General features: G+C 48.3%; 1 protein-coding gene across 5 annotated transcripts in view; it reads right to left on the bottom strand.

The window, feature by feature from the left end:
* ZC3H7B (zinc finger CCCH-type containing 7B) overlaps positions 1 to 12,942 on the bottom strand; it is a 158,927-nt gene that overhangs the window by 55,339 nt on the left and 90,646 nt on the right. For all 5 annotated transcript variants that reach the window (XM_088472740.1, XM_088472743.1, XM_088472741.1 and 2 more), the window contains 3 exons: positions 7,664 to 7,814; positions 4,077 to 4,238; positions 409 to 608 (listed from right to left, as the gene is read on the bottom strand). In XM_088472740.1, coding sequence (XP_088328866.1) covers positions 409 to 608; positions 4,077 to 4,238; positions 7,664 to 7,814 — 513 coding nt within the window. The remainder of the gene's footprint in view (positions 1 to 408; positions 609 to 4,076; positions 4,239 to 7,663; positions 7,815 to 12,942) is intronic.

Consider the following 12,942-nt stretch of genomic DNA (forward strand, 5'->3'; position numbering starts at 1 on the left):
CAGAGTCCCCCAGATAGGAAGCAAAAGAAATAGGGTTATTTGTTCCTTATTGCTTACTGGTAAATAATTAAATAGATTATAGCTTGCTAGCTATTCAGTGTTATCTGTAACCTTGCTGTATGCACAAGTTTATTGTGTGTAGTTTGGAGGAGGAGTTTATTGTGAATGATCTAAGTTGTCCACTGTTTGTTTGTTGTATTCTGTACACTTTTTGCACACTTTATGGAAATGATTGTGTCCCACTTATGATCTGATTTTGCAAAACATTTAAACGTAACTAAACCAATCTAATCCAAAACACAACTGTGGCTAAAACTAGCAGTGTGTCAGCACTTGGAAGCATGGAAACATGAGTCTCAATGTTGGTGCACGTTTCACAGACCTTTCCCTCATTTCCACCCTGTGTACCTGGCATAAGAAGGTGAAGATGCCTTTCTGCTCATGCAGGAGCCGGGGTACACTCCCTGGCTTCACCAATCCTGGGGGCTGGAAGAGCTGGTCTCGGTGTAGAGCCCCCTTCCTCTCCTCATTCCAAACATCGATCTCCTCCTGATAGTATGCAAATGTGCAATTATCCCCATATTTACAGTCCTGCCGACTCTGGATGTCTGCAGAAAAATAACATTTACCTGTAATTTACAAGCATTACAGAAACCCCCTCCCCCCATACCCTGAAAACATGCACAAATTCATATGAACAGTAATGTCCAAAATGTGTTTGTTAAGGCAATTAATACATAGACATGGCAATACGGATGTATCTACACTCAAAGGGAAGATCATCAATTGTTTAAAAGTCACAGCACTGTTACCTGGGGTCCCTTTACTCACACAGCCCGATATCACTGAAAGACTGTTGACTTGATGGATTTGCAGAGCCCCAGAAAACAACCACATGTAGCAACCACCAGCGCCTGAGCTGGGAACCATGAGAGGCTATACTACCCCCTTGTAATAAGGTGGCGGCCAGAATCAGATCACTTTAGTTATTTTGTGCTTGCCCTCCTGTAATTACTACAAAATACACTGCTTTCTAGTTGCCATCTGTGCTAGTTAGCCTTGTATTTCTATGGCAGGGGAGTGGGGCATTTATTTACATTGTATTTACGATGACATATGTAGCAGCTCTGCCTTGCTCTTTGCATTGGATCTAATTGATGCAGCTTATTATCCGTGAACAGGAAATTTAAATAACGCTGCACAATATTAAAACCATGCTGAAAAGCACAAGGAGCGCAAAAGAAAAAGCAACACAGTCAGTAAAAGCTACACTAAAGCGCTGATTTTGAGCTGGATGCTGCAGTGTCCATGTATTGCTGGTATTGCTCCTGTGACTTTATGCAAATACATTACAAGTCCTTCCCACTTTGAGCATCTTTAGATGCTCAAATAATGCTTGGTGCATCTTTATATGCAAACATCGGTCACACTATCGAAACGTGCACCATTCCCACGCTACAGATATGTCTTCATACACTATTGCTGTAGTCACGCCAAACAGCCCTATTCGGTGCGCCAGATCCCATGCGACTCGGCTTGCGTGAGTGTCTTTTTTCGCAGGAAAATGCATCTTAGTCGCAATCAGATGTGACAAACCGTTTCAAGACACTGCACTGAGTAATTTGATATGCAACACTAGTATATTTGTGTGCGTCTAAGTCTAAAGGTGCCCATACACGATGCAACATAGCAGCCGATCCGACGGATTGGTACGATATCGCTATGTCATACCGTTTATGGCCATTATATGGGACAGTGCGCGCTCCCGTGGGATCGTACATCGCACCTCCAGATCTTACTGTAGGTTCACTTGATCTGGGGATGCGATGTAAGATCCCATGCAGCGCTATGCGGGTGGGGAGGGGGGTGCCAGCCTATCGGGCGGTCGGGCAACAGATTGCTCAGTGTGTGGGACCGCCCGATACATCGGCCGTCGGATCGCAGGTCGCGTCGCTAGGTACATATCGCATCGTGTATGGGCGGCTTAAATCTGTATACCAAGTACTACTTTGTAGCCATCTCAGTTTTCCTTCACACCAAGTTCCGTTGTGCTTCGTATACACACTCAGGTGTACACAGATATACAAGTGTCGCTCCAGACCCAGCTGCGGATCCGTGTACACAGACTCTGGATGCAAGCGCAGAAGAAAGAAATCGATCAACTGCATTCGCCATGAACATTGCGTCTGACACAAAACTAGGCCCTAAATGGCACTGTAGCCCTCCATTTATACGTACGCACCTTTCTGGTGTAATAATATGACCTGGAACCTGTCACTCGCTTTCAAGATTATTCTCTTCCAATACATTTGAGAAGGCAAATCACTCCCAAAACAGTTATTAACCCTACCATTACTGTACATGGAAAATGCTGATGTGTTGCTTACATATTTCACTTTCTTTTCTTTTTAAGGCTGTTGGACTGATTGGGGATGTATAATCTGATTACATTTGTAGCAATAAATACTCAAAAACTGTAAAAAAAAATTAACTCCTAGTAATGCATCCTACATTGTAGCAAGATCCAGACACGAAGAAGTTTTTCTTAAAATCCACTGCTAACCTTGGGGTACAGAGTTAGTGCTAAAGGCGGTACTAAGATGTAAACTGCAAACTAGTTTCTCTTCTTGCTCCTGCTGTACTCTCTATACGGTATTCGGTCAGGAAGCCGGTGGTCGAAATGCCAAATGGTAGGAAATAACGAGACTTGTGGGTAAGTATCTAACCCTACCAGTCCCCATCTCAACCCCCCCTCCCACAACCAAAACCTAATCCCCCCCCTCAGCCTAACCATCCTTCCTTCGTGCCTATCCGTAAACCTAGCCCTAATACGAACAGTAAGGATGCGAGCGGCCGGGATTCTGACTGCCGCAATGCCGGCTACATTACAGTGGACCCACCGCAATGACTGCACCACTCTCTGATGACGGAAGAGTATAGTGACAGAACACAGAAGTAGAGGCAAAATGTGTTCCATATTCAAAGCTTACTAATGGGGAAAAAAAAAAAAAAATGTTCCCCATGTGGAACAGTCAAAGCAAAGTACCATCATCCCTAGGGATAGACCCCTTGGCCATGCTTGATCAATGTGCATGTAGCCCCCATACTGTATGAACACCTGAGGAATCTCTGGTCTTCACTGTACTGCAGGCATGCTGCCACGGCGGACCTCTGACCACCATGTCTCAAACTGCATGGGAGACCATGGAGCTAGTCATTGCCGCAGGTCTCGATGTCTGTGCCAGGTCCACGCAACAAAGCAATGGGATCCCCGGTCAATGTACCTGACAATCATATCGCTATGGGAGTCCAACACTGAAGAGGCAGTGTCAGCAGAAAAGAACTGTAATGACGTTTATGCAACCTCACCATAGAGTAGGGGTGGGCAATAAGCGGCCTTACAGCTGTTAAGAGAACTACACCGCAGCATGCCTTGCCAGTTCGCTATTTGGCCATACTAAAACTGTTGCAAGGCATGCTGAGAATTGTAGTTCAGCAGCAGCTGGAGGGCCGCTAATTGCCATAGAGATAGTTCTCAGCATGTAAACGAAAAGAAAATTAAAATAATGGATTATATAACCTACTGCCCAAGCAGCCAAAATAAAGGTGCCCCAGGCCTACTGTGGGGGCACTGAAAAAGAAATTGAGCACCTTCTTGTGATGGAGTATAGAGGGAAGGAGCAAGAATACAACAACTTTGCAGCTTACATTTAGAGCCGGCTTCAGCACCAGAGACGCTATATCCAAAGATTAAAGATTAGCAGTGTCCCCCAAAGTGGATGAAAGAGAAAAAAAAAAAAAAAAAACACCACCATCATCACCACAATTGAAGTTGGATTATCAAGAAAAGGAAAATCCCCTAAATATTAGTCATCCATGCCAAATTGCATGAATAAACCTTGCGCTGTGCAGTTTTCACTTTAGAACACCAGAGAGACGTGTGAATGGGATTATGGTGTTCGTTTATCCTTGTGACAGGCTGTAGATGTTTTTGGTTACAAATTCCGAATACAACATAAAACTTTTGCCTTGCGCTGCCCTGTTCTGGTCAGTAACAAAGAAAACAATTTTCTGACCTTTGCACAGCATGTAAGGGCCATTAAAGTTGACTTTCATGGGTCGTTGCCGAATCTTGAGCCATGCTTTGTTTTCAGAACTCTTCATTCGTGCTAATAAAATGTCTTTTTTACACTTGTGCTCAAATTTGTCTCTGTGGGTGTAGTCCAGAGCCTTTGGACCTGAAGATGACACAAGAACAAATGAAATTCCAAAAATTAGAATGCTACTACAAGATATGAGATGCTCATACACACACTACAATCTATTGTCAGGTAGTTGTGGCGAGGATCCGGTATGATTTACCGCCGGACCCATGCCCGGCGGTTGGAATCCCGACAGCGGCACCTCGGCAGAGGAGGAATTCCTGATCGTCCAAGGTAAGTATTGTCTAACCTAATTCTACCCCCTAACCCTCCCTTAGGGGTGCCTAACCCTAACCTTCCCCCCCCAGTGCCTAACTCTAATCCCCCCTCTAAGTGCCTAAACCTAACGCGGTGCCTGACCCCAAGTCCCCCTGGGAGTGCCTAACGCTAACCCCCCCCATCCCCTAACCTAAACCTAACATCCTGGGGGGAGGGTGCCTAACCCTAAGTCCCCCCCGGGAACCCCAAGCCTAAACCTCCTCCCCACGGCTATCTGCGCTCGGCATCCCTTCGATCGTGATGCCGGGCGACGGTCTCCTGGCATCGGTAAAATGACAGGCGTCTAGATTTAGACGCCTGTCATTTAACCCTCGCCGGGATTAAGCAGTCGGGAAGCCGGCTGTCGGGATTAGGTCCGCCGGCTTCCCGACTGCATACCTTGTGGCGAATATCCTGATAACCTGATCACTGAGAAATATGGCCACATGGATAGAAAATGAATCTGACCTAGTCTTTTAGGCCAAGTTCTGAACCACCAAGTCACAATACTGTTCTGTCCTAGTTCTCACTCTCCCCCCAGCTCCCCATATTCAACCTGATTTTCTTCCATACTCATTAAAATCCAACAGGTCACTTTGAGTAAATTGAGTGGTCAGTTTGGAGATCACAAACCATAAAATGGTCAAACAAGATTGCATTGTGTGTGCCTAGCACTATGGGCATTCCTACACCTACAGTAGAGAATGGAATAATATATGAATAACGGCTACTAGACTTACCCTGTTGCTGGGTACACACTTAAACCACAGGTTCTCAAACTCTGTCCTCAGGACCCCAAGCAGTGCATGTTTTCAATGTCTCCTCAAAGAATCAAGCAAAATAATTAGCTCCACCTGTGGATCTTTTAAATTGTGTCAGTGAGTAATGAATACACCTGTGCACCTGCTGGGTGACCTGGAAAACGTGAATTGAATGGGGTCCTGAGGACAGAGGCCCTGATTCAGAGCCGGACGCTATGATAGAGCGCTCGCTCTGAATCAGGGCCGTCCTTCATTTTGAGAGCGGCCTCCTGGCCGCTCGTATAGCTGTGGGTGACCACCCACAGCTATAGCGAGCGGACAGGAAGATGGTCGCGATGGTCAAGACCATCGGGCTTGCGACGAGGCCCTTGTGGTAGGGTCTCGTCTGCCGCAAGCCCTGGAGTGCTTTCGGCTCTTGTGATGTCAGTGGGGCCGGCCCCAGACGGTAGCCGTTCCCATGGGAACGCCTCCGTCTGGGCAGCCACGCCCCCGGCACGCCCACCAAAGGGGGCGTGCTGTCACTCACCATCGACAGCACGCCCCCTTTGTAGCGAGACCCGGAGCGACGGCTTGCCCGTCGCTATCCGGGTCTCGCGCATGCGCACGACGGAGCCACCTCCGTCGTGCGCATGCGCACTGGCCCAACATCGACCCGCTTGCGAGCGCTCAGCGGTTGCGAGTGGATCTGAATTAGGCCCAGAGTTCACAACCACTGCACTAAACAGATATCTACAGATCGGGTGATCTGCAGATGATGGTTGTTCATACACAGTGAACAACAATCATCTGTGTTCTGTGTGTTGGAAGGGGGTGGGTCCGGTAGCCGGGGGCATGTCGTGCCCCCCTCCCCACAGTAAGTGTACATGTCGTTCACAGACATAACGCTAATACACACTGGCCGACGGGCACCCGATATATTGATTGGCCAATATATCTGCCATTGTGTAGTCAAGCCAGTGCAAGTCAGACCATGCATCTTAAGATGCAAGGTCTGACTTCTAAGCATTTTTAAGATAAATGTCTTAGAGCAATAAAATATATTTGTGACATTTGAAAAATTAAATTTCCGGGTACAGTTTAAATGCAGGTATGAACATCCTTAATTGGTAAAAGCCACTTTCATGACACCATCATCATATGCAGCAGTCCAGTAAGAATGCGAGTGCCTAATTTGCTGGAGTCATTTCTTTAGACCGCGATTAATACACATTTTTTCCTGCCTGAGAAAAAAGTGGCTCTTAAGCTGGGTACACACTAAACTATCCACTGCACGCTATATCGTTCCAACGTGGATCAAAACCAAATATCGTGCCCCCCAATTGCGCGTGCCCACAGGTCGTTCATCGCATCGTCCCATCTTCTGTGCTGCTAAATCAGGGATGGGGAACCTCCTGCCCGGGGGCTGTTTCAGGCCCTCTGAATCATTTGGTCTGGCCCTCTGAGCTTTTTCTGCTAACCTCATCTGGCTAGCAAGGTGCCTAGAATGACACCCTGCAGCCAGAATCTATGCAGCAGTGCCGGCTGGAGCGTCCTTAGGACACTTCAGATGGTCACACCGCTGCCCTCACAGCTCCCCGGAGCATCCTCAGGATGCTCCATGCATTGCTGTAATCACCGGGGCTTGTGGCCACGCTCCCGTGTAACATGACGTGGAGGAGGCGTGGCGTGCACCAGGTCCTCAACTAAGGTTATATATATCAAAATGGCCCTCGGCAGAAAAAAAAATTCCCCACTCGTGCTAAATGCAGCATAGAATGACATCGCTCGGTCCTCCATTGCATTGTGCAGTGTGTATGGACTGTGCGATGTATCGCTCCATCGCGTCGGCCCGTCGCTGAATACACACATCATGTAGTGTGCACCCAGCGATTGCTCTGGCTAACTCTTAAAATTTAAGTTATTTTGTCCAGACCTGTACAGATATATCATCTGTAGTTATTTAACGGGATTTACTATACTGGCCTTATCAGTCCAAGGCGATCATTTTATTGGTGTCACCAAGGCTACTTTATATTTTTTGTTGTTCTTATAGAACCACAAATTATGCAGCACTGTACAGAGAATATCTGTCATTCACATCAGTTCACAGAGGAAACCTAACCAAACAAGTGAGAACATACAAACTCAACAGATAGGGACCTCACACTCATTACCCCAGTGCAAAGGGGCAGCAATGCTGATCACTGTGCCAGCTTACTGCCCACAATGGCAGGGCAAATCTATTATTTATTTATATATATATATATATATATATATATATATATATATATATATATATATATATATATATACATACATACACATTCACACACACACACATATAGATATATATATCTATATGGCTTATATCTGTAACAAAAGCTGACTCAGTACACAGTCATTTCACTTACAAGGTTAAACATGACTTTTTATGATATGCAGTCTATAATGGAGAGGCTTTACCTGTCTTCTCATAACACTGTTGACAGCCTTGTTTGAAGTCATAGGTCTGTGCTAGTGGGTTTGTTGGCAAGGCTTGGGGCAAAAGTAAAACATGGGTCTGCATAGGAATATTCTTCTGTGTAAACAAATGGTTTATCATGTTCCCTCCAGCCTATAATGAGGAAGTGAAAACAAATTATCAGTTTTTAAGCAATAAACATTTTTATTACATTCCTCGGTACGTAGGTGGGGTAAACGGGACAAGGTTGGGTACAATGAACTTAGCCAGGGGTGGGCGGTTTCCAATTCCAAGCAAGGGAATATGGCTGAACAACAAAAGTTTTCAGAATCTTCAAAGTAAACAACACAAAGCACATATCAGTGTAACTTTAGAACATAGCTTTGTGCACTATTTAATAAATGATCTGTAACATATATTTATGAAAGTCAAATATTAGAGCATTAAACTCCAAATCGGAAGCAATCAATGTGTTACTAGAGTAATATCTGACCACCATCATTCATTTAGCACCTGATGGCAAATTACTACCCTGTGAAATTCCCTCGTCACACCATTTCAAATAGTCAGCTTTATTAGGAAATCCTCCATTAAGACCTCAACTGTATGCTCTTCTTCATATCCTAACTCCACCATATCTTAAGCTCTATACTACACTACAATTTCACTTCATTGCCTACTTCTCTTAGTTCTTGCTATATAGGAGACCGAGAACACTACATACAACTATACTATACCTGGCTTGCTTTAGGTAGGACCCACAGCTCTGCACACACAAAGGAACAAGAGTAAAATATACTGAAGTCATGGGATAGCAGTATGTAAAGGCATTCTGGAGAGTTCTGATGTTTGCCCGACATGAACCCAATCGAGCATTTATGGGACGTGCTAGAGAGGTCCATTCACACTAAAGATCCTACAAACATCAGGGTGCTGTGGGAAGCTATCCAGCTAGCATGGATCAACATCTCTCCAGGGGTCTTCCGTCCACTTGTGGAATCGATGCCACGTGGAGTTGGTACACTTTGCTGAGCCAGAGGGAATCCTACATGATACTAGGCATCTACCCTTGACTTTTGTAACTTCAGTGTAAGCGTTCCAGTTGTATTACAACCCAACAGGTATGTCCAAAATTGTTTTCCAGGTCATGCTGTGGGTTTTTGAGATTGTCTTGAGGAAGAGAATTAAAGGCAATGGGGTGGTCTGGATTTTTAGTGCACATATAGAACAACATTCTCCACAGATCACCCTCAAACCATCTAGATGGTGCAACCAAAATTCGTGATTAACTGCTTCCTCAGGGATGCTCGCAGGTCAAAAGTTTGTGGGGAAAATCTCTGGGAGAAAAGGCCAGGCAACACAACCGAGGGGTGCTTCAATCGACTCCATGAATTCCGAATAACAGAGAAGAGTGCACACTAACACTATGCTCGATAATGAGAAACAACCTTACAAAAATATTAATACTGCTTCAATAGTGCATAAAAATATGAGATATGGTAAGAACTTACCCTTGTTATCTCTATTTCTACGAAGTCCATAGGGTTCCACAGGATACCTTGGGGTATAGGTGTGACGTCAGTCGCAGGGCACCAAAGAGTTAAGCTTTCAGCCTCCCAGGATGCACTAGGTCCCCCTCCTATACCCCGCCCCCGGGCCAAGGCACCTCAGTTAGTTACCAAGCCATAGGCCGGAGGAGGAGAAGGAAGAGAGAGAACAAAGATCTGGACACATACAAGAATCACATTCTCACCAGAGGGAGACGGAAAACCGGTGACCAGAGCAAAGCCCATCTGCAGCACAGGTGCGACAGGGCGGGAGTCCTGTGGAACCCTATGGACTTCGTAGAAATAGAGATAACAAGGGTAAGTTCTTACCATATCTCATATTTTCTACTTCAAGGTCCATAGGGTATCCACAGGATACCTTGGGGATGTCCCAAAGCAGTATCCTTTAAGGGTGGGGACGCTCCTGTGCAGAAAGGAGAATCCGCCGCCCGAAGGAAGCATCCTGAGAGGCGAAGGTGTCAAACCTGTAATACCTCACGAAGGTATGGACAGAAGACCATGTAGCAGCCTTGCAGATCTGAACTGCCAAGGCACCACGTCGAGCTGCCCACGAAGGACCCACAGACCTAGTGGAATGAGCCTTCAGAGAAGGAGGGACCGGTAGGCCTTCATGAAGATAAGCTTCAGAAATAGCCATACGGATCCAGGCTGCCAAAGTTTGCTTTGAAGCAGGCCAACCCTTTTTACAGAAGCCATAGAGGACAACAAAGCGTCCGACTTCCTAAACAAAAAAGTGCGGTCAACATAAGTCCTTAAGGCCCGCACAACATCCAAAGAGGCCTCACCCACGGAAAGACCCGGTGAGTTAAAGGCCGGAACAACTATTTCCTCGTTAACATGAAACTGGGAAACAACTTTGGGAAGAAACTCGGGCCGAGTGCGGAGCACTGCCCTGTTCCCATGAAAAACCAAGAAAGGGGGTCTACAAGAAAGAGCCCCTAACTCAGAAACACGTCTGGCTGAAGCAACGGCCAGAAGGAAAACAGTCTTAGCTGTTAGCCATTTAATTTCCACTGAGCCCAGTGGTTCAAACGGCGGTCCTTGGAAAGCCCTCAGGACCACAGCCAAATCCCAAGGCGCCACAGGTGGAACAAAGGGCGGCTGAATACGGAGAACACCTTGCATAAAGGTGCGCACATCCGGGATTGTAGCAATCCTACGGTGAAACCAGACAGATAGGGCCGAAACCTGTACCTTCAAAGAAGCAAGGCGAAGCCCATGATCTAGTCCCGCTTGCAGGAAGGCGAGAATCCGAGACAGACGAAACTCCCGCGGTGCATAACCTCTCGGTCGACACCACTGGAAGAACGTATGCCACACGCGATGGTATATCCTCGCGGAAGACGGTTTCCGAGCTCGTAACATGGTACGCACCACAGAGCTGGAAAACCCCCAGGACCTCAGCATGGCCGTCTCAACAGCCACGCCGCCAAAGACAGCCGAGTCAGGTCCGGGTGAAGACAAGGACCCTGAGACAGAAGGTCCGGTCGTAGCGGCAACCGCAGAGGACTGTCCACGGACAGACCCTGAAGGTCTGAGAACCAGTGCCGTCTGGGCCACGCGGGAGCTATCAACAGGAGCGTCCCTCCTTCCTGTTTGAATTTCCGGATTACCCGTGGAAGAAGGGAGACCGGAGGGAACAGGTATGCGAACCTGAACGTCCACCGGACGGACAGAGCATCCACCAGAGACGCCCCTTCGTCTCTTGTGCGAGACCCGTACACCGGCAACTTGTTGTTGTGCCGGGACGCCATGAGGTCGATTTCTGGAAGACCCCACCTGTCCACCAGTAGTTGAAAAACGTCCGGGTGCAGGGACCATTCCCCTGGATGAACGTCCTGGCGACTTAGAAAGTCCGCCTCCCAATTTAGCACTCCCGGGATGAAGACCGCTGATATGGCCGGAAGATTGCGCTCCGCCCAAACCAGGATCCGAGAGACCTCTACGAGAGCCGCCCGACTGCGAGTTCCTCCTTGCCTGTTTATGTAGGCCACGGTGGTAGCATTGTCCGACTGGACCTGCACCGGGTGACCCTGGAGAAACCGCTGTGCCTGCAGGAGAGCATTGAAGACGGCACGGAGTTCCAAGATATTTATTGGAAGCTCCGCTTCTGTCGGTGTCCACCTGCCCTGGAACAAGTGTGGACCCGAAACTGCTCCCCAGCCCCGAAGACTGGCGTCCGTTGTCAACAGGACCCAATTTGGAACCCAGAACGGACGTCCCTTGTTGAGGTGGGTCGTCTTTAACCACCACGCAAGGGACAGGCGAACCTCCGGGGTGAGCACAATCGTCTGGAACTTCAGAGACTGAGGCAGCCCGTTCCACTTGGACAGGATCAGGTGCTGCAGAGGTCTGGAGTGAAACTGGGCGTATTCCACCATGTCGAACACCGACACCATGGAGCCCAGTAACCTCATCGCCGAGTGTAAGGACACCCGGCGGCTGTGCAGACAACTGCGCACCCTTGACTGTAAAGCAGAGATCTTGTCCTCCGTCACGAAGATCCTTTGCTGTCCCGAGTCCAATAAGGCTCCAAGATGCAGAATCCTCCGAGACGGGATTAGAGTGGACTTCTGCCAGTTGATTAGCCAGCCGTGCCGTTGCAGCAGTGCAATGGTCAGGTCCAAGTGGTGTAACAGGAGCTCTGGAGATCCTGCCACCAATAACAGGTCGTCCAAGTACGGCAACATGCGGACTCCTTGCAGCCGCAGAGAAGCCGCCATGACCGCCATAGCGTCCTGTATGTCCAATGACACCATGTAGTCCCCATGTTCCAGCGCCAGAATGATGGACCGTAGGGTCTCCATCCGAAACTTCGGGACCCGCAAAGACTTGTTGAGTGCTTTGAGGTTGAGAATCGGACGATATGACCCATTGGGTTTCTGTACCAAAAATAGATTTGAATAGAAACCCTGGCCCCTCTGGGAGAATGGAACAGGCACTATAACTCCAGCCTGGAGCATAGTGTGCAATACCTTCCGCAGCTCCGTAGCCTTGTTCCGGTCTGATGGTAGACCCGTGGTGAAGAATCGAGCCGGGGGTCTGTGCCGGAAGGAGAGGGCGTACCCGTGAGAGACCACCTCCAGAACCCAAGTGTCTGTCGTAGTGAACGACCAACACCGGGAGAACTGCAGCAGGCGGCCTCCCACCCTGGGATCCCCCAAGGGGAGACCCGGACCGTCAGGCCGCAGGCTTGTCATCTGGCTTGGGGGCCGGACGTCTGGTACTCCATGCCTGTTTCCGGGGCTTGACAGATTTCTTAGGGCCAGCCTGTCGAGGAAACGACTGTGGTTTGGGCCTGCCCTGGGCCTTAGATGACCGAAAGGACGATGGTCCAGAACCAGAAGGAGCAGCGGCCGACGGGAGACAAGCAGATTTGGCTGCCGCCAGCGTGGCCACAATCTTATCCAGATCCGGACCGAAGAGAACTTCTCCGGTAAACGGCAACGCTTCCAGACCTTTCTTGGATCTGCGTCCGCCTTCCAGGATCGCAGCCACAAGGTGCGACGAGCAGCTACCGCTGCTGAAGAAATTCTAGACACCAGAGTACTAATGTCTAGAGCCGCCTCGTTGATGTAGGTGGCCGAATCACGGAGATTGCCAATCAACTCCGCCTGTTCGGCCGGACAGTCGGATTCAAAAGAAGCCTCTAATGAATCCGCCCAGCGCTCCATCGCTCTGGCAACCCAGCAAATGGCCATAGCCGGCCGTGC

The sequence above is a fragment of the Taudactylus pleione genome, unplaced genomic scaffold (genome assembly GCF_031769625.1).
Source record: "Taudactylus pleione unplaced genomic scaffold, aTauple2 ptg000128l, whole genome shotgun sequence".
NCBI lineage: Eukaryota > Metazoa > Chordata > Amphibia > Anura > Myobatrachidae > Taudactylus > Taudactylus pleione.